General features: G+C 39.6%; 2 protein-coding genes across 3 annotated transcripts; both read right to left on the reverse strand.

Moving 5' to 3' along the window:
* Window positions 1–1,512: 1,512 nt before the first annotated feature.
* On the reverse strand, window positions 1,513–12,991 carry LOC117246346 (receptor-type tyrosine-protein phosphatase eta). 2 transcript variants are annotated; one of them, XM_033610200.2, is made up of 12 exons: window positions 12,889–12,991; window positions 12,706–12,806; window positions 9,250–9,338; window positions 7,558–8,236; window positions 6,517–6,771; window positions 6,000–6,251; window positions 5,564–5,687; window positions 4,717–4,859; window positions 4,339–4,596; window positions 3,517–3,786; window positions 3,104–3,201; window positions 1,513–2,951 (listed from the first exon to the last, which is right to left on the reverse strand). In XM_033610200.2, exons 2-12 carry the CDS (start codon window positions 12,752–12,754, stop codon window positions 2,889–2,891), a joined length of 2,280 nt encoding a protein of 759 aa, XP_033466091.2. In that variant the 5' UTR covers window positions 12,755–12,806; window positions 12,889–12,991; the 3' UTR covers window positions 1,513–2,888. The 2 variants fall into 2 exon arrangements, with proteins under 2 accessions (XP_033466091.2, XP_078020764.1); XM_078164638.1 differs by having other exon boundaries at window positions 12,706–12,803; window positions 12,889–12,960.
* A 173-nt stretch (window positions 12,992–13,164) lies between these two features.
* Window positions 13,165–20,627, reverse strand: tp53 (tumor protein p53). Its single transcript, XM_033610087.2, has 11 exons — window positions 20,494–20,627; window positions 19,208–19,331; window positions 19,038–19,110; window positions 18,712–18,900; window positions 16,993–17,167; window positions 16,769–16,881; window positions 16,319–16,428; window positions 16,005–16,129; window positions 15,818–15,921; window positions 15,656–15,726; window positions 13,165–14,909 (listed from the first exon to the last, which is right to left on the reverse strand). Exons 2-11 carry the CDS (start codon window positions 19,291–19,293, stop codon window positions 14,813–14,815), a joined length of 1,143 nt encoding a protein of 380 aa, XP_033465978.1. The 5' UTR covers window positions 19,294–19,331; window positions 20,494–20,627; the 3' UTR covers window positions 13,165–14,812.
* Between the last annotated feature and the right edge of the window lie 1,391 nt (window positions 20,628–22,018).

Here is a 22,018-nt window from a genome sequence, read left to right on the forward strand (position 1 = left end):
GCCTGGACCTGACATAACCGCTTTATCTCTGTAACACTTAAAAAAACCCACTGTGTTCATCTGCTGACCTAAGCTCATCTATCTGCTGCTTATCTACTGATTATCTTCGTACTATCAAACAGAGCCATCAGGTGAAGGTGTGTCTCACTTTGGCCTTTAATCACGTTTGTAACTTAACAACAGAGGGGTGTGACTTTTTCTTTTTCATCACTGTTCAAACCCCCTTTCCTCCCACTGTTCTCCTTTATCCAGTCTTAAAATATAAGATTGAGGCTAACCGAGGGTAAGAGTTCATCATGCTACTTGTAATCTTTTTATTCATCTTTTTTGGGGGGGAATAGGGGGAAAAAATGGACAGAGGTAGAAAAATAAATCTTTCTTATTTGTGTTAAATGAATACCCCCCACCCAAACTACGAAAAAACATTCTACGGGAAATAAAATACTGTGTGTATGAATATTTAAAAAAATAAAAGTAATAATACAAATAATTCTGAATAAATAGATAAAGGGAAAAATTAAATAAATAAAAATAAGAATTGAATACTTTATATAATTTTTTTTTAAAAAAAAATGGGACGGGGGAATTGTCAGATGTTAAAATAGTGTATGAAAAAAATTAGTGTATGAAAATAAAATTAGTGTATGAATAAAATTAGTGTATGAAAAAAAATTAGTGTATGAAAAAACACTGTATGAAAAAAAAAAAATTGGCAGATCTGCCTTTCACTGAGAATCTTACCTTTTCTAACTTCACATGTAACAGCTGTACACCCCGAGGAAATGCAACATGTAGACTTTCATCTGGAAATTAAAGCTTCAGTGTGTTCAGGATTTAGGGGGATGTATTGGCAGCTATGGATGATACTAAACATATTTTCTTTAATGTATGATCACCTGAAAATAAGATTCGTAGCGTTTTTGTTACCTTAGAATGAGCTGTTTCTATCTACATAGGGAGCTGGTCCTCGTCTACAGAGATCACCATGTTGCATTGCCATGTTTCTACAGTAGCCCAGACTGGACAAACAAAACACTGGCTTTACATAGGAGCATTCGTGCTTTCATATCAGTTTGTCTGTTTGTTTTGGAGAGGAAGAGACCTCTGTGGATAACTCGGTTTCTGGTGAAAACCTGCTGAACATGTGCATCTTAAGTTATCAGAGGAAAAAGGTGAGCACACATTAGGAGGTGCTGGGCTTGCGGCCCGTATCCATCGAGCTGAACAGTGTCAGAGAAACACTGATTTGTAACGTGACACTGCTTTGTTCAGTGTTTTTACTGGTTTTAATCACTTAATCCTTTTGTTTAATAGAGGAGGAGACCTCTGCGGATAATTCGGCTCCTGGTAAAAACCTCCTGAGGAGTGAACACTGAGGGAATTCTAACGCTTACAGGACAAGTTTCAGCTGGTTGCAATCTGCAATCTTCACTGCTAGATGCCACTAAATCCCACACACTGTTCCTTTAAATAAAAGTCAAACAGAAGAAAAAGGAGGCGTGCACACCACTATTATTTATCTTAGTTAATTTATTGGCTTTATGGTCATTGTAAATGTTGTCTTGTTTTAAAAAAGCAGTAAAACTGGAGTAAACAGTACTCAAATATTATCAGTGTAATGTACATCAGAGACATGTGTGAACACATGACGTGGTGGTGGGCACGAAATGTGTTAAACTTACATTCTGGCAACATAAAGACAATTCCAATGCAAAGGTAGTGTGGATCTTTTGTCAGGGTGGACACACAAATTAAGTATAAAGAGCTAGAGAGGCAGACCAAGGGTCAAACAAACCTGGACTGTCAACTGGAAGACTGCTGTTTGTATCCCGTATGAAACCAAAAGTCAACTTGGTTGCAGGACTTTACATAACTGTGCAAAGCACACGTTTGTCTCTTGCTGTACATCCCCTGCATAGATGTTTTATCTGAAACTACAATTGTGTCCGAAACTTAACTGAGTATTTTTGTTCTCTAAATCTAACTAAGTGTTTCTCTTTCCCTTAAGTTAACCAAACTAAGACCGTTCGTAATAGACTTTGCGTAGGCTCTGTTTTCATGTTGCCAGCACGTAATGTTAAAACATTTTGTTCCCACCACCACGTAATGTGTTCTTAAGAGGTTGCATCCAAGTATTTCTGTAGACTGCGTTGCATAGTATCGTACCATCTCTTCAAATCAGACTTTAACAAAGGTCGCTGTGATGTGGTCAGCTTGAAAACTTTATTGTGCACTGGACCATGATAAATAAGATCAATATTCACGTAAGAAATCATCTCCCAAAAACGCTAGACAACAAAAAAGTTTTTATTTATTTAGGGGGTAACAACATCAGACACATATTAAGAAGTCCGTTTCTGCCATGAAAAACAATGGATAAGGAGTTAAACGTGAAAATTAAAATTCTCATGATTTAACCTAGTAAGTGAACATTTTCATGATTTTGTCTGTTGCTCATAATTTGTTCTTACTTTGAGTCACTAATTTATAATTTTGACCTCGTGAGAATTTTTTTTTTTTTACCACAGATGTTGATTTAATGTTTATCTTTTTTATTTCATGGTGAAAAAGGGCCACACACACAAAACAACATCCAGAAAAAGAAATATAACAAAATACAAATAAGAGGAAAGCAACAAAAGCATAAAATAGATTTGTGTTATTGTATCGTATTTCTAACAAATTCTAAATAGAGCAAACACACATTTTTACAATCGTACCTATCACACAAGACAAACTTATAATGTCTTGTTTCTTTTGACTAAATGTGACACACTGTGGATTAATATGTGATTTCCTCAGGAGCAGAGCTGAGCAAAAACAATAAACTGAGTACAGAAAATATCTCTGTCTAATATACCTTCACCACAACAGATTAACTTCAGTTTTCAGTTCTCCTCGAGTTCCCAGAAAATGTTGTCCCCCAGCAGGTTGTTGAAATGTGCTTTCAACTGCAACAAAACACGCAAACACAAGCTGCTTATCAGACAAACTCCAAATAATTACCTTGCTTGTAGTTTGTTTTAGTTAGAGGAGAGAGCTGCTTATTGAGTTTACCTACCAAACCCTGTTTTTGTTTTCCTGCATGTGGTGATTGACATACCTGCTCAAACACGCTTGTCCTTGTGGTGTTGTTGTCACAGAGGAGAATCTCAGCCGAAGAGCACAACATAGACAGACCGATTTCCCTTTTGTCCGGCTCTGGGGAACAAACAGAAACTGTGAGATGTGTAAAGAGGAGGTGGGACAAAGAAACAAAGTCTCACTGATGCTGTAAAATTTGCATGTGTTAGAGTACACCCAAGATTAGTGTCACAAATTCTGTACCTGACCCTGACCTGTCTTGAGATACTTGAGTTTCCTTAAATACACCAAAAATTGATTTTCCTCGAGACCGTTTCAAGTCTTTGCCACTTTATTTTCTGCACACAAAAACTGACGGCGCATGTGAAAAGAAAAAAACAGAAAAACTCTAGAAACATGCAAACAACCAGTATGGTCTTTTAGGTCTCTCACCTGTACAGTTTGACACAGTCACTGGCTCACTACTCTCTTCAGGTGTTGTAATTGTTCTTACTTCAAAGTCGTACTTGGTCCCTGATATTAAGCCTTCAGAAGTGTGGGAAGTCTTGTTGTACAAAGTCTCGACCTTGCTGTAGTTCCAGAAGCTGGAGTTTATTTTGACAGAGTACGTGGCTTTTGATATGTTGACAGGGGCCTTCCACTGGAAGGTGATCTGGTTTTTCGAGGTGTCAGTGACTATAAGATCAGTAGGTGGTGAAGGCTCTGAAAAAACAAAGAGACAGTGATTTATCATATTATTTTGCAGTTGAAGTATTTTCATTACAAGTGTTTAATATATTTGATCAACTAATAAAGTAAGAACATATCGGCAGATTTTAAAATTATAATCCCTGAGATTTTCATGAAATCAAACCCTATTTGTGGCTGACATTTTTTCAGCAACAGCCATTTGATGGCATTCTGTAATTAACTCTCTGTATAGCTGTATTCATTGTCTGTGGCAGAGTCAGCCACCGACCGCAGAGTCCAATTGCTTTCACATGCAAGAAGCATCACAGTAAACGAGGCAGTACGCAATCCAGAGTTACTGTTCTCAGTGTTACCTCAGTGTTATCTGCCTCACTGTTCCCTTAATTAAATCACACTTGCTGTTACCAGCAGTCACCACCGGTGGCGCCAAATCAACATACAAAAGGATAAAATACCTGGCACTGTCCAACTTTTCTCAAAGGAAACCCAAAAAAGAACAGAACCAAGCGAGTTAAGTTAAATACAGGTACATCATGCAGTGGTAATGCAGCAAAAGTGACTCACTGGTGAATTTGGAGTCTGCCACTGGTGAGCTTTTGATATGTCCACTAATGGCGTAGACGATCACGGTGTAATTGGCTGCATTCATCAGTCCGTCAAAGTGCTTCATCAATTCTGTTACACTGTTCGCTGTAGTTACAAGTGTGCCATCCAGCTGGAGCTTGACAGTGTAAGATGAAGGGTTACCTTCAGATGGATCCCACTTGGCAGTGAGGGAGTTATATGTTGAGGTCAAAACCAGGTTTGAAATTGGTCCAGGAGCTAAGGAGGAGTCACAAAGTCAGATTAGTGACATTGAACACAGCGGGACAGAGTTTTGTTCTGTTTTTGTAAATGATGGTTTTCTCTAACAACCGACACATAGCAGTCAACTGGAGTTACCAGTGTAGTTGACGACAGTCGTGGTGTCTCCCTCCAGATTCATGCCATCGGTCAGTGCTGATACCCTGAGGGTTATCTTGGTGCCCATCGGCAGCCCTATTACCTTCTTTTCCGGTGTTTCCTCAGTTTCATTATAGAATACGCTGTTTGGAGGAGACAGTTATTTGGATCATTCTGGCGCTGGCAGAGAAGACTGTGCATCTCCAGAGTGACAAGATACCACCAGTTTATTACAGCTTGGGGTTTTTGTAGTTTGGGAAATCACTTCTATTCCTTTGCAGCAACATCGCTATAATTCAGACAATTCAGAAGTCTGACAGTCTAAGAAACATTTATGTAATACAACACTATTTATATAATTTCCTGGTTTAACTTTACCAACTGTACGTATAAATGCAGTGAGGGACTGCTGACAATGCTCACCTTCAGTTGAACCATAAGATAAAGTAATTTAGATTATTTCAGGCCAAAGCAAAGAAAGGCAGCTTTCCTCATATAGCACATTTCATTCTGAAGTTAAAGTTACTAGATTATCAAAATTAAGAGAACAAATTTAGTCATTAGGATTTATCCTCTGGGCACCAGGGATGACAGACCCGCTTTACACCTTGCATTAAATTTGTTTTTTAGGTGATCGAATTTCCAACGGTTCTGAATGCAGCGACATTCAGCATTGTCTGTGGCCGTGCCATTTGGTAACTGCATGTAATCAGGTCAAATCATATGTAGAAACGATTTTAATGCAAGGTAGAAGTGCTGCCATCTCTGAAGCCAGTGGCTGAATATAGCTGAATATAAAAGTGAATAAAGCAAATAAATTCTGGACTATTTGTCTACAAATACATACTGATTACTGTCATTCAAAGCCACCACTCTGTAACCCGTGACTTCTCCCTCAGGTGGGTCCCATTTTAGTTGCAGTGAGTTCATGGTATTATTTGACACTGTCAGATTGGACACTTTCCCAGGCTCTGAAAGAGACAACACACAAGCACACACACAACATCACTTTGTGTACTGACAGCCAGCCTGATAACGTTCTCACTGGCGTCACTGTTCAGGTGAGATGCAGCTCTAATTTGCCTTTGCTGATTTGAATTTTATACTGTGTGAGCCAAATAACCAGCTGTAAACTTTTTTCCTAACCCCAAACAAGCTTTTTGCTTTCACTGGTCTCATTCATACAGTGTGCTTCCTGTTATTCAAACAAATACAAATGAAAGAGTCTGTAGAGGAAAGTTCAGAAGTTGTAACACACAGCTCACTTTGTGATATAAACTTACTGGTGTATATATTGATGCTGGTTTCTTCGCTCCATGTGGATCCGTCCAGGACTCCTGAGATGACGGTGAATATGTAACGAGTTCCAGGTGTCAACTTGTCGACTCTTTGGCTCTCTGTTTTACTTTTTTCCCAGTCAGTACCCTGGACTTTAATAAGATAGAAATCCACGTTTCCAGCTGGTCTGTTCCAGCTCAGGTGGACAAAGGTTTCTGTCACATCGGTGGCCGTGAGGTTTGAGACTTTGTCTGGTGCTGAAAAACAAAAAGATATAAACAGGGTAACAAGTGTTTGCGTTCTAACTAGGGCTCATTATTTTTTTAATCTGTGTATTAATTTATTGAGTCATATTTGAAAATGTAAGGTGAGGATGATAATAGTCTTAATGGAAGTTGGATTATGAAAACTCTTCTGAAAAAACAAATATTATTATAATAATATAATAATTATAATTGTAAATGAATCTACATAAAGTATTATTTAAATGCAGTCACATTTCACAGACGGAGACAAACTCACTGGTGTAGAAGAGGAGCTCCTGCGGGTTGAGGTCTCTCCCACACTTCACAGGGAACACCTGGACTGAGTAGCCAGTGCCTCCTGTCAAGTTGACGGGTTTATAGGTCAAATTTTTAGTCTGGATTTCTGTTTTGAGGGTTTTGTTCACTCTGACCTCTACGCGGTAATGGCTGATGTCACCAGGCCCGGGTTCCCATGTGAGAACGGCGCTGTCGGAAGTCCTGTCGGTCATGGTGACTTCACCAAAGAAACGATCTGCGGTTGGAAATAAGATGAAGACTGTCAGTGTGCAAAGAGGCTCAGATGTCCAGAAAGGTAACACACACAGAAAAGGGGTGATGGTGCAAAAATGGGCTGTATGGCTGCATATTAGACTTTACACAAGTCCCTCCAGGATGTTGCAATGTTGAGATTGCAACAATTACATGAAGTAAGCCAGTCACTTTGAATTCTGCATGACCTTGTCATTAGAGATGCGCGCAATTGGACGTTTGAATGATTAAACGTCCGCCCCATCACTAGTCAGCACCAGAAATATTAGTCGGTTAAACCAATTACTGTTTATTCATGTAAAAGGCTGCTTATCTGTCATGCAACTGCCCACCACTAGCAGGTGCTACAGACACCTACTAGTGGTCAGACAGCAGTCCCCCTCCCCGCAGTAATGCTCGAGTAGACTGGAGCTTTAAAACAGCACAGTGGGAAATAAGAGAGGTCCTCTTGCAAAACCAGCGCAGTTTGGCAGTACTTTGATCTAGAAAACGAATTCAGCAGCGATTTATCTTTTTCGAGATGTTATATTATTTGTTAACGTTAAGTGAGTTGTTGTCACGGCGCAAAAGTACGGGTTACGGCATCAAACACAAAACTTTATTTCTATTAATTTTCCCAAATTAAAATAATATTTGATTAGAAAGTTTCTGTTTCAATGCAGGTGCCACCTTACAGTCACACAACACAAATCATCTGTAGTATTTATTTTCGACAGCGTGAGTACTAAAATAAAGGTGCGACAACAAAGGGTCTCCAAATGAGTCCTACCTTCATAACATAGATAAGGCAGAAGCTCCCAGCAGTTCTTTTCAACCCAAGCCCCGAAGCTGAGCATGGCCACACAAGAGTCTTCGATGAAGTTTGTATCGCTCTCAGAGACATCCAGAATCGGCACACATCCTGCCTCTGCTGGCGGCTGTGTGGTCATCGTGGGCGCAGCTGTGATGGGCGTGATGTTTTGGGTGGTGGATTCCCCAAATCCAGTAGAGTCTGTCACAGTTTGGGTGGATTGCCCAAATCCAGTAGAGTCTGTCACAGTTTGGGTGGATTCCCCAAATCCAGTAGAGTCTGTCACTGTTTGGGTGGATTCCCCAAATCCAGTAGAGTCTGTCACAGTTTGATCTGTGAAGTTGCTCATGTTTGTTGTGTTTCCAGTTGTTTCTTCTGCGAGTCCAGTCGAGCTTGTCGCATCCTGGGATGTTCCTTGGCAGGTGCAGCAGTATCTTTTTGGTAAGGAGGATCTGAACACGGGCCAACCGGGGTACCAGTTCTGGAAGAGGAGGGGATCCCCGTTGGCCCAGCGGGACCAGGGCATACTGGAGTTGCTGGTGGAGTTGTAGTCTAAGTTCTTGCGGAGGCCGATCCAGCAGTCAGAGGTGATGTTTTGTTCCTTGGCAATGGTTTGGATGTTTTCAGGAGTCAGTGTCGCCAGATCTTGGTAACAGACCTGACAGGACGTGAAAGGCCACAGTCAATCTTTTACAGTAGATGTTGTACAGGCCGAGCTTTTCATACTAAGAAGATGTGATCTGAATTTGATGCGGGTCATGTAAACAACATATTCTGTTGAACAGTCCCGATTAGGAATTTTCCAAATGCAGCATTTGCAGAATAAGACATGTGGGACAGACTGCTATTATTTGGGTTTCAATAGTAGTCTTTGGACATGTATACAGTGCATTTGGGGGTTTCTATTGCATGTTTGCGACATGCGGCCTCGTGCCTGTTTTCGGTCAGCTCTGTGCGTTGTCATGGATACATTGGACACAAATCAACTCGCCAAGTTTCCAAGGCTGTGCGGTAGAGATGCATGCCCAAAAAGAAAAGCCCACATTTCTGGTCAGAAGGAGAAACACACCTAACTTGACTTGGATATGAAAAGGGTTTTGGATTTGCGCACATACGGCAGCGCTGATCTTTTCAAGACGGTGGTTGAAAGAAAGAAAGCGGGAGACTGTGTTCGCCACTGGTGGGAAAACTTAGCCAAAAATCCTTGCACAAGGGACAGTCATTCCACCTACCCATATTTTAATGTGATAAACATGTTAGTGCACGTTAATCTGAGTATTCACAGCTGCATTTGAACAGCAATATGAGCAGAATATTCATTTTCATTAGCCATGTTAACAGCTTAGAAGAAATATTGTCTATTTTTTCTGAATATAAACTGAATATTTTGTGCATGTAAACACAGTCCGTTCTTTAACAAAATTGGAAATAGCCGAACAAGAGCTGCAACAATTTGTCCACTTATCAATCCGTGTATCGACAGAAAAATCATCAACAACTATTTTGATAAATGATTAACCGTTAAAATAATTTTTATGGACAAATAATAATAACTGTATAATTTAATGCAGCCTCATACACACGTGCCCTGCTAATTAAAAACAACAACTTTCACAGTTGTGCCTCACATCTTTTAGCCTATTTCTGCACATACGGACGAGGTTGGTGTACCTGGCAGTGGTTCCTGGCCTGCTCCCAGGTGAGATTTCCCGAGTGAAAGAAGTAGTCTTGTTTTGCAGCGCTGCACGTCAACACCAAAGCTGAAGGAGCACACAGAAAGGAGATGAGCTGTTTGTGTTGACACAGGTTTTTTAAAGTCGGGAGGAACTGATATGATCTGACAGACGGGACAAAAGCAAAGCATAATGATTTTCTCTTTAAATTGATTATTTTGTCCAACCTACTGACTCAACAGTGTCTACAGGTTAAATATAATGCTTTATTTTGAATTTAATGCTTTTCAAGACCTGTTTAAGACACCGTGTAACCAATTTCAGGACAGATTTTTGGACAAATTATGTTTTACCTATTTAAGCATCGCAGGTAAGAACTGCAGGTAAATCGTATACGTGTGGTCTCGTGCAGAGAAAAGGGTTATGTAGGAATATGGTTATTAGAGCGAGTGAAGTCAATCTGCATTTTGCCAACAGGTAAGTGCAAGTATGAAGTAAAATTACAGTATTATATTCTTAATTTTCTGTCAGTTGATTAATCGACTAATCATTTCAGCTGTAACTGGTGACTAAAGCTGTCAGATAATTGTATTGCAGTAAAAAGTACAATACTACGTATGAAGTGGCAGTGAAGAAAATACAGGGTGTCTGCAGGTATGAACAAATTAAGACTTTAAAGACTTTTTAATACCACTTTAAATTAAACACGAAACTTGTGATGGAAATACACACCCAAAGTTAATTATACTCTTTCCAAGTGAACAAATGACCAGTAAGGTAAAATGACACAGAGGATACTTTCTGTGCTTACGGCTATAGGCACAGAAAAAATAAGCTTATGAGCAGGCTGGCGAGCGCAGCCTTAGTTTCATGAGGAAGACTCATTGTGTGATCCAAGTATGTAGAGGGGGCGAAAATGGGTGCACTGAGCGCATACAGGTGTTGTGTCAAAGTCTGTTCCCCCATTGAATCATGTTTCCCTCCTGTTAAAAAGATGTTTCCTGAAGCATCAACACCAGAAATCCTCACTGTGATGTGACTAAAAAATATTTACAACCAATTTACTCTGAATTTAAGACATTTTGATACTTTTTAAGGCCTTTTATTAATAAACATGCATAAATGACATTTTAAAGGCCCGTAATCACCCTGAAAATTCTAATAAAAGCACAAATACTTAAAGGAGCTATATGTAAGAAATCTAAAGCAAATAGTTGTAAAATCCTCCTAATATGTCACAGAGACTAAGGAATAATGTTCATATAACATACTGATCTCACCGACAAAACTATAGTACAGCCAGAATATTTGCATCTAAAAAATTTTTTTTGCAGTCTGCAAATCATGTTTATGTTTTGAATTTGTGTTTTGGCCTGTTGCATCACCCACCGCCGTCTACCAGTCACGCAGTCAGTAGAGTCTCAGCATCAGTTACAGCTACAGCAGCACGGCAAGCAGCATTAGCAGTGTCCCTAGTACATTTGGCCACATTCTTACATACAGCACCTTTAAAATATGTACTTGAGTTACATTTTGTAAGTGTTATCTTTCTCAGAACTGGTGGTCATATTTCACCCTTTTTTGAGAATTGGGACAACTTATGTCCTGCCAAAAAACACTTAAAATTATAACTTATGAACACACTAAGTTTGTTTCCGGGGTTAAACATTAATTTTTAAGTGTTTATATTTAGGAAATAAGTATGATTCATAAAATAGGTTGATCTGCTTTCATCTATTAACTTCTAAACTTGCCCCGTGCCAGAAAACACACGTCCCAGACAAATAAATCACAAATTTAAACTATTAAAAAATGTGTTAAAAGCCTTCAAAATCTAAAACGAACTGTACGTACTGATAACATCGGTGTAAAAATGTTCTGCTACAACACAGTTATATCCAGAATGTATAATGGCATCCAAAAATCAAAACAAGACAGTACAATATATATATAAATATATATAAAGGAGAAGTGGGAAAAATAAGGAAAGGCAGTGATCTCGGTGGAGAGTTGGGAAAGAGTGTGTCGGCTACAATGGAGGTCAACAGGGTCAAACATATGGCGTGAGTTTTGTTGGAAGAACATAGTGAGATTTTTTATCACACCCATTCAGAAACTACATCAGGGTAATGGTGATTTTTGTTGGAGACCATGTGGCACTAGTGGAGCCAATCACTTTCATATTTTCTGGGACTGCCAGGTTATCAGAGAATTTTGGGAAGAAATCCATAAACATATAACAAATGTAATGGGGATGAATATTATCTTCAACTATGAATCAATGTATTTGGGAGATATCGGCTTTCACAATTGGAACAAGAATGATAAAAAATTGCTTTATGTACTACTGGCAGCTAGTAAAAAAACTATCACAAGAAAATGGCTTAAAGTAGAACCACCCACCATCGAGGAATGGATAGATATAGTACAAGAAATTTACATTATGGAAAAACTATCATTTTCCCTAAGAGTACAAACAGAAAAGTTTTATCGGATTTGGTCCAAATGGACTGAGTACACAAAACCTGTAAGATATGATTTCACTTGAGGCTATTTGTAATTTGTGACTATCCACTCTTCATTTAAAATACTTTTGTGTGTACCACTTGAATAAGTATTCTATTTAAGATTTTTTTTTTAATTTGTTTTCACTGTGTGAAACTGAGATGCCTCAGGAAGTGAGCTCCCCTGGTTCTGTTCACTGGATACAATACTTGAATGACTTTAAAATAACTTGGAAGAGCAGCATGGAAAAGACACTTGGACTTTCTGTAATCACCCCACCCAATTACCAAGGCGAATGGGGCGGATAAACCAAGGGAAAAGACATTTTAGGGATCTTGATTATCATGATTGCAATGTTGTAAATTAAACTGTAAATATTTTGCTTTTCCGAATAAAAAGAAAATTTCAAAAAAAAAAAAAGTTCTGCTACAATTATCCTGTTTTAAAATATATATTTTTGTGAAAATGTTGGCCCTTTAAAGATGTGTCACAGACTTCTGTCAACTCCATCACACATCGTTTAATCACAAAGAGTTATCTTCATCCTCAGGACTCCTGTCTCACTCCCTGGCTTCCTAAATGGTGGGAATGCTGCTGAAGTGGTGGACAAACTTTCTATTTTTTGACAAATTAATTTAATAATATTGCTATCAGTTGTGTCCCAACCCAACAGGTCAACTCTGTAGCCCTTCTAAATTAAAACAAAAAAAAATATTAATGGTTGTAAAAATTAGTATTTTGATTGGAATTAAATTAACTTAGCAACTAGGACTGCTATGAAATTAATAAATGTTACTTTTGTCAATTCTATAAGATGTCAACTATGTCAGAGTTTGCTTTCCTTTAACATTCTATCAAGATTTAGATTAGCTGATAATATCAATTAGCTGTAGCTCAATTTTTTTTTTTTCTGACTCTAAAATTACTGAACACAGAAAATAATACTCACCCCAAGAAATTAGGATGGAGACTTTACACTTGAGAGACAACTCCCCCATCTTGGATTCCTGTGGATCCTAGATTCAGGTCAGCTTCAGGAAATTTCAGCTACTGTGAAATGAAATTAAAGCAGACACCAGATAAAATACATTGAGATTAAATAAAGTCAGACTGATGCTGTCTCCCTACTCACCCAGGCTACAGATGCATCCTGCTTCACTGAACAGAAGGAAATGACCTCCCAGTATGAGAGACACTCACACAACACAAAACACACCTGTTCAGCAACATGGAAGATCAATAGGTCATTTAACTAGCAACAAAAGACTATTCAACACCTTCGGATGCTCCTGATTTGCATCCACGTTTTTCACTCATGCAAAGTACTAACGGGGGAAAAACGCAGATGATGTCATGCTTATGAGTGCAATAAGATGTTATGCTGTATAACAAAACACACCAACAACAGTTTGACGTTACATGTTTATTTTGGCATTAAGCATCAAGTTACAAAATGCAAATTAGTACAAAAAAAGCCATGAAAAAATAACGACAATGAAAAATATTGAAAGATAAAGCTCTTATACAAAACTAAGATCCCAAAATAATCTACACAGATACAGAAATAAAAATAAAGAATGCCTTTAAGTATACTTTCTTGGCAGTGTAAAAACAGAAAGTGGTTAACGTGGCTGACAGTGATTGGTCACATCAAACTGAAGTGCTGACTCAGTGATAAAACAGCATGATCTGTGGGTGAGAGGCCAAATATGACGTCATGAACTCATATCACATTCATCAAATTAGACAGGCAGTAGTTTTTTAAAATCTGAACTGAGTGGTTTGCACCTCATCACTATGTTAAAGGTGTTATTCTGGTTTTATTGTGCCCATGTTTGTACTGTTTTAAAAGTCTAAATTTTTGTCCAATTTCCCTGTATTTGTATGTGAAAATAACTCTTTTCCCTCCTCTCATTTTCCCTCTGCTGAATATAAAAGTTACTAATACTAAAAGGTGATTAGCTTGTGGGGTGATCCAGCCAGCCCCTCATCATCATCCCAAATCTACTGTTAATCTTCACAAAAATCATGACAGCATGTGTTCCCTGCAAGCAGAATCACCACCACTAAAGAGGCGGCGGCGACGACAGACAGATCCTTAAAAATAAAAAGGGCTAAATTGTATTTACAGCTCTTTGTGATGGAAAATAAAGTAAACGGAGTAAAAAAAAAAGCCTGTGCGCTCTTTAATCTGGCCTTTCGTTTGTTCCTGTGTGTCTAACTTGCATTTTTATGCCCAAGGACATCTAATCAGAGCCGGACTGAAACATTTGTGCCGATCGGACCACCTGACACAACACCCAGGAGGAGAGCCAGACAGGGTGTAAGTGACTGAAATTGCATGGGATGTGGTACAGTAATACAGCCACATTAATGGAGGTAAACATCCATTCAAGTCTTAGAAGTGTGACTTCAAACTCATGGCAGTGTCTCGTTTTATTATTATAATCCTTTGCAATGACATATGTGTCTTAACTGTGTAAAATCTGACCAAGCTACTACTTGAGTTCTTTTTAGCTCCAATAAAATCATAATTACTGTTCTGACAAAACATACAAAAACAAATGTTGATGACGAACACTCTTCAGTTTTCATCAGCTAATTCAGACTAACAATAATGCATCATAAATGACAGACATTTTTAAAAAGGAATCATTAAAACTCAAATGAAAATCCCTGCCAAGATTAACACTGATTAAATACAGTTCCTCCAAATTGTAAGTCCCACCCCGATATCCTGTTTCATGCGTGCGGGTGTTAGAGATCTCAAAGCCATTTTGCAGGACCTTTAAATGCAACGAGGTCACTGAGGAAGAGGCAGACCTGTTTACAGTGTGAACTGCTCTCTATCCGACCTTTATTCATTTGAGTACGGGGAAAAACAACAAGACACCGTACAGTACGTAGAGTACAGTAAATGGTCAGGCAGTACAGTTACTGAATCAAGTGTCGTGGCGTACTGAGGCAGGAGATGATTTGGGGGTTCCAATGACGAGTGAAAGCCTGACATTAACCCGATGGCTTGGAGGGAGAAAGACGGGACGTTTGTTCTCTTCTTAGTCGCTGTCGCTCCTCTCCCCTCTGTGCGGGAGTCGCTTTCCGCTGGAAGGCACAGCAAGCTCATGTTTCACAGACACCTTGGTCTTTGTTTTGCTGTGGAGAGAGAGCAGGATGAATCTAGTCAGTGTCAGAGATTACAGCAGATGTGACAGATTTGGTTTTATTTGAAATATTTTTAATGATGTAATAACCTTGGTTGACCTGTGGCAGGTGGGTTTAACTTAAAAATCACACACAGTGACTTCTAGTGGCAGGTGGTCTCTATTATTACACAGCAGTAGAGCTCAAGGTAAAATAAAGCTAAGGATGCTGCCTATGGACCATCTGAGAAGCACTGGAGCTGACCAAGTAAAAGACAGCAGTCAAGCTGTCACTCACATCTCATAGTCAAACCAGCTGCCGCTAGGGGTGGGCGATATATTGAATATACTTGATGTATTGTGGCTTGTTCCACATGGAATGTATAAATTGGCTATATTGCAAACATCAAGTATAAAGTAGTTAATTTTCACTTCTTAATTCACTATAAAAGTAAAGCGACTGTGAGTCACAAGAGAGACTACTCTGCTCATAGATTTCACTTCCTCCGTGGTTATGTCCTCAAAAGCAGTTCAACAACTAGAGAACTCTGGTCTTCTTCATATCTCACAACAAAAATATTTTTAGATGGCAGTCCCTGAAGCCAAATCTCATCACATGGGGATCTGTGACCTGATTTTGTTTAGTGGTCCTTCACACAAAAAAGGCTGAGAACCACCGGTCTCCAGGAAACACAAGTTACAAAATTTGTCCTCTGAAAGTAGTTCAGGTGGTTTTATTTTTCAGTTTGCACTTCTTACCTTTCTTTGTCAAGCAACTCCAGACCATCATTGATTTTCTTCAACATTTCGAAACGTTCGCGACCACGAACCTGCAGGGCAGATCAAAGGGGTATTAACCAAATAGCATGAAAAAAATGTGTAAAGATGTGCAGCTTCATGACAGCATGAATCTTTACATACATGCAGAACAAACACGTCCTTATCGTCCTCCTCTGCACTGGAGGTCGGCTTGGACTTCTTCACAGAAGTGGTGTCAGGAGCTGGAGCCGCAGCCGGGGCACTCTCTACAGAAACAAAGGTGAGGTTAGCAAGGGGACAGCAAGAAGGGGCGGAAACTGAAATATAAAATAATGCAGCAAAAACGTACTTCGTTTTTTGGTGTGTTTGGTGCCGTTCTGCGTCTTGGTGCTGTTTTCCTCTTCAGTTTTGCGATCCCTGCCTGGACACGCACAGACACGCACCTCAAAGCACCTTCGGCCCAAGACAAGTCCACTAGGAAGAAGATGAGCAGTAGTATGGGTCAAAATGTACAACAAATGAATCTGGGACATCCACAACACACGCATAACACAGGTAAAAATGCCAACCAACATGTCCAGTTACACTGTGGCAATCCCACTTCTCTATACGCCAAACTACCACCACCACCCTCACATCTGTTAAAAGAGAAACAAGACTTACTCTGGGGTCTCCAGGGTCAGGATTGTGAGGATCGGCCTTCTATTCATCCCCCCCATGCAGGAACTGTTGCACATGAAGCTCAGCAGGATGGTGGTTATCTCTGAGCCCAGCTGAAACAGGAAAAATAGAACATTTTTTATTCACTGCTACTTTAAGTGTTTATAATCAGGGGAAAAGGCAACCTTTTCTTCTGAACTCCTTATCGACACTTCAGGGTGTCCAAAACAGCCAATTTTTTGATTTGGGAAACATTCCTGAATAGTTGCAGAATTTCTGTACTTCATAGACATTGAATTTTCAAGCTAAAATCAGTGTTGTTTGCTCATATACTCACGTAGAAAATGCTTGAAGGTCACACATTAGGAAATATGATGGGATAAAAATAACTGCTGTAGAGTAGACACAGCAGACGTGTTCCCCCTCGGGACAGATCGAGTGGGGCAGTCGTACCTGCGGGGGCTCGTAGGGGACAGTCACACTCTGCCTCTTTGTGTGCGGATCCTCAAAATACTGAGCCCTCTGGCTGCCCTCCACTCTGATCAGATGGCTGCGGTGCTCGGCAGCTGAACAGGAAACAGATTAGAAAACATTAAAATCAGCTCAGATATATTAAGCCCATCAGATTCTTTGAGCAAAAGCAAAAAAAGAAATTTTCACTAAAACGTTTCCCTTACCGTCCTCATTCTGGTGATGTGGACATCTTCGGACCACGTCTGCAACATGTTCAGACTTCTTGTAAACTGCTGTGGCCCTCACAATAGCACCCACAGGAACGTCCTTCCTCACCAGGACTTCAATGGGGCTGGTCTTGGCTAGCTGGCAATACAGCTTGTTGAGCTGCTCGGAGTACTGAGAGAAAGAACAGGGAGAAAGCCCAACACGTTATTATCTGTGCACCCGTGGACCAATCACAGCCGGGATGGGGTGGGACATTACAATAAAGACTGACATGCTGCTGCAAAGTTTGGAAATGTTCAACTCCTTGTTACGCATGAATGGTTTTGATTATTGATAAGTTAGTACTTTGCATTAACAAAATAGAGACAATCCAACAGTACAGATCATTTCTCTTGTACAAGGATTTAATGAAAGAACAAAACCTTCTTCTCCTTGTGTCTGCCTCCTCCAAAGAGCAACACATGTCCCTCATTCTACATCTATTTTACTTTAATTATTGTTATAAATATAGTTCAGCAATCTTGTTTACATAAAGTGTGCTGTGGTTTATGTGGGTGGTGGTGGTGTGCTGGTCTAAGTCAAACAGTCCGGGGCCGTTTTTCATTCCCAATCCATCCCTGGACTCAAGCGCCAACCACCAGTCTAAGACCTGTCTCAGAAAAACTAAGTGCACTTTTATAAACACTAAAAGTTTCATATAACTAATTTTTCTTCTCTGAAAGACCAACAAATACTCAGGTAAGTCAAACTAAAAGACCATTTTTTTTTTACCTTTCTTTCGTCCTTTTTTTTAACCCATTCTGTGCTACAGGAAGACGGCGCAGGGACATGTCCCGTCATGTCAGAGCAGTTCTCTACAACCAGACAGCACCTCTCTCAGAGAGAGCACAAGTTGCAGGGGGGCGGGAGTTTCAGGAAGACCAGCCTAATCTCAATAAAACTGGCCAACTGCAGCGCACTGCTGGGTGAGTCACCGTGGAAACATTAATGCCATTGGCTTTTCAAACGCAGTGCCTGGCTCCAGACTTTACAATTTAGCGAATTGTCACAATGAATAAGATTCCACATGAATACCACCACGAGAGATACGAAAGAATGGATTTTTAGCGCGGTGCCAAGGTAAGATTTTAAAACTTTTTCAATGTTTTTCACACTTTAAATAATTTTGTGGGTGATAAACACTTAAGGCCAGTGAGTGAGTTTACTGTTGTAAAACTTTTTAATTCCCAAACCTCAATTTTATTACGCTGTACAGTTAATTTGGATTTATTTTAGTGAAACGGGGCAGAGATTCTTCATAGGAAATAAACTAAAGACAAGAAACTCAGTTGAGGAGTAAATGGCGAAACTGAGCAGAAGCAGAGATCCCCTTTGTCTCTGGCGGACTCAAACTTCTGCTCCCTACCATGTTTGGTTGCAGGATAGTGTGCTGCAAGTCCTTACGAACTTTAACATCTACTGTCTAACATTTAAATTCTGTTTAATTCTGTTAAAATGATTCACTATGTTCATTAAGTACAAATGTTTTTTGCTGAAGTTTGTATATTTTGTCTCACATTGTTCAGAACAGATAAAACAAATTAGTTGTCTCATATGTAGCTTAAATATCCGTTGAAATGAGCTGTAACACATTTAGCAGTCAGTTTAACATCACGAGAAATCAACAAATATGTGGAATTTCTAAATTTTTAGATGTTAGGCCTTGGATTACTTACAGTGGAAGTGACAGACTTGGCCGTGCCGGACTTCTGAAATCGAAGTTGGAAGCCATATTCCCCTGGATAGTCTGTTGTAACCGGGACGGTGGAGGACGGGGGAGTAACACCATCTTTAGCAGACATCTCTGGGGGCAGCTCAAACAGATTTTCATCAAACCCTTCAGCAAGCACTTGGTCATTCATGAGCTGTGAAGGAGGGAAATGAGAGCGTCAGTCTGCCTCCATAAATAAATAAGCTCCGACTGAAGTTACCGTCAGAAAGCTTTCTCCTACAGTGATTCAATTCAATGTGTTTAAAATGGGGCATGGGCAGGTATGCTTACCAGCATATCCATAGGTCCATCTGTCCTCCATGCGCCATTTGCCGTTGGAATGGTGGAGATAGAGGGAGTCACTCTGCAAAAAACAAACATGCACAAATTGGTTAACTTGTTTTTTTTCTGGAGTAAACTGACAGTTTCAAAATGTTATCTACTATTAAAACTTAACTTACACAGTCTCCCAAAGCTCTCTGAAGGAGACCTGGCTCAGGGGCAGGCTCTGGCTCAGAGGCAGACTGTCGAACTCTTGCTCTTCCATCTTTTTTTTCACTCTCCTTTGCAGATGCAAAGACAGTGCTGTGGGGATAAACAGGAAGTGAATGTTAAACAACTCAGTCTCTAATTAAATTCTCCATTAGACTGGTCCCATGTTAATCAAGTGGTGTGTGCTAACATTTATCTTTATTAACAGTCTGCCTACTTTTTTGATCAACTGATTTATTTTTTAGTCAAAAGCATGTCTGAAAATAGTAAAAAAACAAAAAACAAAAAACAAATCCACCACATTATTCAAGAGACCAAATTGATGTTTGATGTGTGTGTGTGACCAACATCCAAATAAATTTAAATAGCATAAAGAAAGAGAGAGGCAGCAATTCCCCCATTTAAGAAGATAAAACCAGGAAATGTTGCCTTTAGTTTAATAAATGCCTAAAAAAATACGTCGATTATCAAAATAGTTTTCCTACAATTATTCTGTCGGTCGATCAGACGCTTGAATCCTTTTTAAATAGTCATTATTTTATAAAAATCAAATGAATAGGACACGGTTACGTTTAGCGTTGCTAAAGTGTAAAATGCATGGGTGAAACTTTTACACACGAATGAATGCTTAAGTGATAAATCCTGGTTGCTTCCATACAGGAAATGCGAGTTCCCTAAGTTCAATTTAAGTAGGCCATCTGCTCTGAGAAATGCTGACTAACGTTGGCGTTAACCTGAATACTTACGATTCAATTAAACACATATATTCCTGGAAATATCCACATTACAGCTATCTATACGTTTGAAATCGAAAACCATTTACCTGACTTCGCAACTAGCTCTCTTATCAAAACAAACCGCCGGAGAAACCATTCAACATGCTAACGTTAGCTACCGTCCATTTTCTGTCGAGCCGGAGGCCTGCAGGAACTGAATGAAGTTAGCATCTTCGGTCGTCGCGTCGGCACTTTCAAAATAACTCGACGAATACAACTTAACTAAAAGTCAAAATGTGCTGACGTAGAGAAAAAACTATCGACGGTAAAACAGGATTTGTCTCGCAATTAAAGCACACCCCAATTGTTTTGTTATCTAGCAAGCTTAGCATTAGCTTAACTAGCTAGGTACGTTAGCATAACGTTTTGGAATCCGAGTAACGTTAGCTTAAACTGCCGTAAAACTTTCTTTAACGGTCCAGTAAGTGGCCTTCGGGAGCCTGTTGTAAATAATGACACATGTATGACTACACAGCTACCTTTGTGTCCCGCAACTGCTGTCCAGGGGAGATGAGTCACTTCGATGTAGCTGAGGAGGCGAGAAGAATCGAGTGAAAAGTCAAAATATTTTGAGGTAAAAACGAGCACGTTGTCGTCGGGGAATCCCACAAAAAAGGAAAGGGGAGGGGCGGGTTTTTAAGTCCGCACAGCAGTCCAATCACAGAGCGTTTTGTTCTCCTGACGTGCGTAAACGCAACACTGCGTAATGCCACTGTTGCATTCATGTATCTCGACAATATTACAACTCAGGAGCCACCGTGCAAAACAAAGGAGTTGTTAAACAGGTCATGGCTGCACATTTGTAGAGTTATAAGAATTGTTTACGTGTACACGGTTGAATTGAGATTAAACTATATGTTAATAAGACTTATATTTACTTAAGTGTATTGCTTTTGTCGAATAACAATAGTATATTATTAATGTTGAAAAATACAAGCTTCAGATGAGCATCCGAAGGCAACATGATAACATAATGACGTATGGAAATTAAAAACGGATGAAAAAGTTGCCTTATATAACCCCCAGTTTACGGTAAATATACCCAGTTTGCGCAACATTTAGGCAGTTTTTTAATAACCAAAACGACTGCCTCGTTTACAACATTGCTTATTGAGCTATGGTGTTTCCTAGGGGATCAAAGAAGTGTTGAAAAAGAACTTTGATATATTAAGGACTGTCCCAGCAACAACATTTTTGTACTTTTAAGTTGCAAAAGCATATATTGCATAAACTCTACAGGCCAAACTATTAATGTCCACTGGGCTACTGCCAGTACATTTTACTGTAGTCCAGTGAAGAAGTTTAATCTTTTTTTCTTTCTTTTTTTTTTTTTAATTAAAATTGAAAAAGCATCCCATGCACATTGATACTCATTAGCACACCTTGGTCTATGATATATTCCAAGGCATTACATAACTGAAAAATGCACCATAATCATATGTAACACCTGGGAGTTCCCATAAAGCTATATTTGACGGGTGACTGTGCTTCTTTCTCTCTCCAGGGAGGTCACAGGTCAACTTTAAAGCAGCGTCCCCTTACTTGAGGACTGTCCAGGATGACTTCCCCCTGCATGGTTTTGAACGGTCCTTCCTTTATACTGCAGATTGGGTTTAAACTAGAGTTTAAATCTGTTCATTTCACGCTGTTTAATGATTTCGTAATCTGCTCCTACAGGTTGGATGATGTCGCCTCCCGTCACCCTTCAAATGTCCTTGTGCTGATTAGATAAACTTCTACACCACTGGGGACAGAGCTGCAGAGAAACTCTGAGCAGGACCTCTCTGAGGTGCCCGCAGCCGTGTTGGGTCACTTGTGCTTTGCTGCTGGCGTGTTGTCCTGACCTGGCAAGAGTCATATCCAAAGAGTACGCACTGAATGTTGGTTCTCATCTGTTTCTTTGGATGTGTAGGAGTAATTGGTGCCACTTTGGGGTTAGGTGGCTGTTCGACCTTTGAGTGAAAGTACTGATGGTGCCAGGAAGTCCACTATGAACTTGATCCC

The sequence above is a fragment of the Epinephelus lanceolatus genome, chromosome 22 (genome assembly GCF_041903045.1).
Source record: "Epinephelus lanceolatus isolate andai-2023 chromosome 22, ASM4190304v1, whole genome shotgun sequence".
Classification (NCBI taxonomy): Eukaryota; Metazoa; Chordata; class Actinopteri; order Perciformes; family Serranidae; genus Epinephelus; species Epinephelus lanceolatus.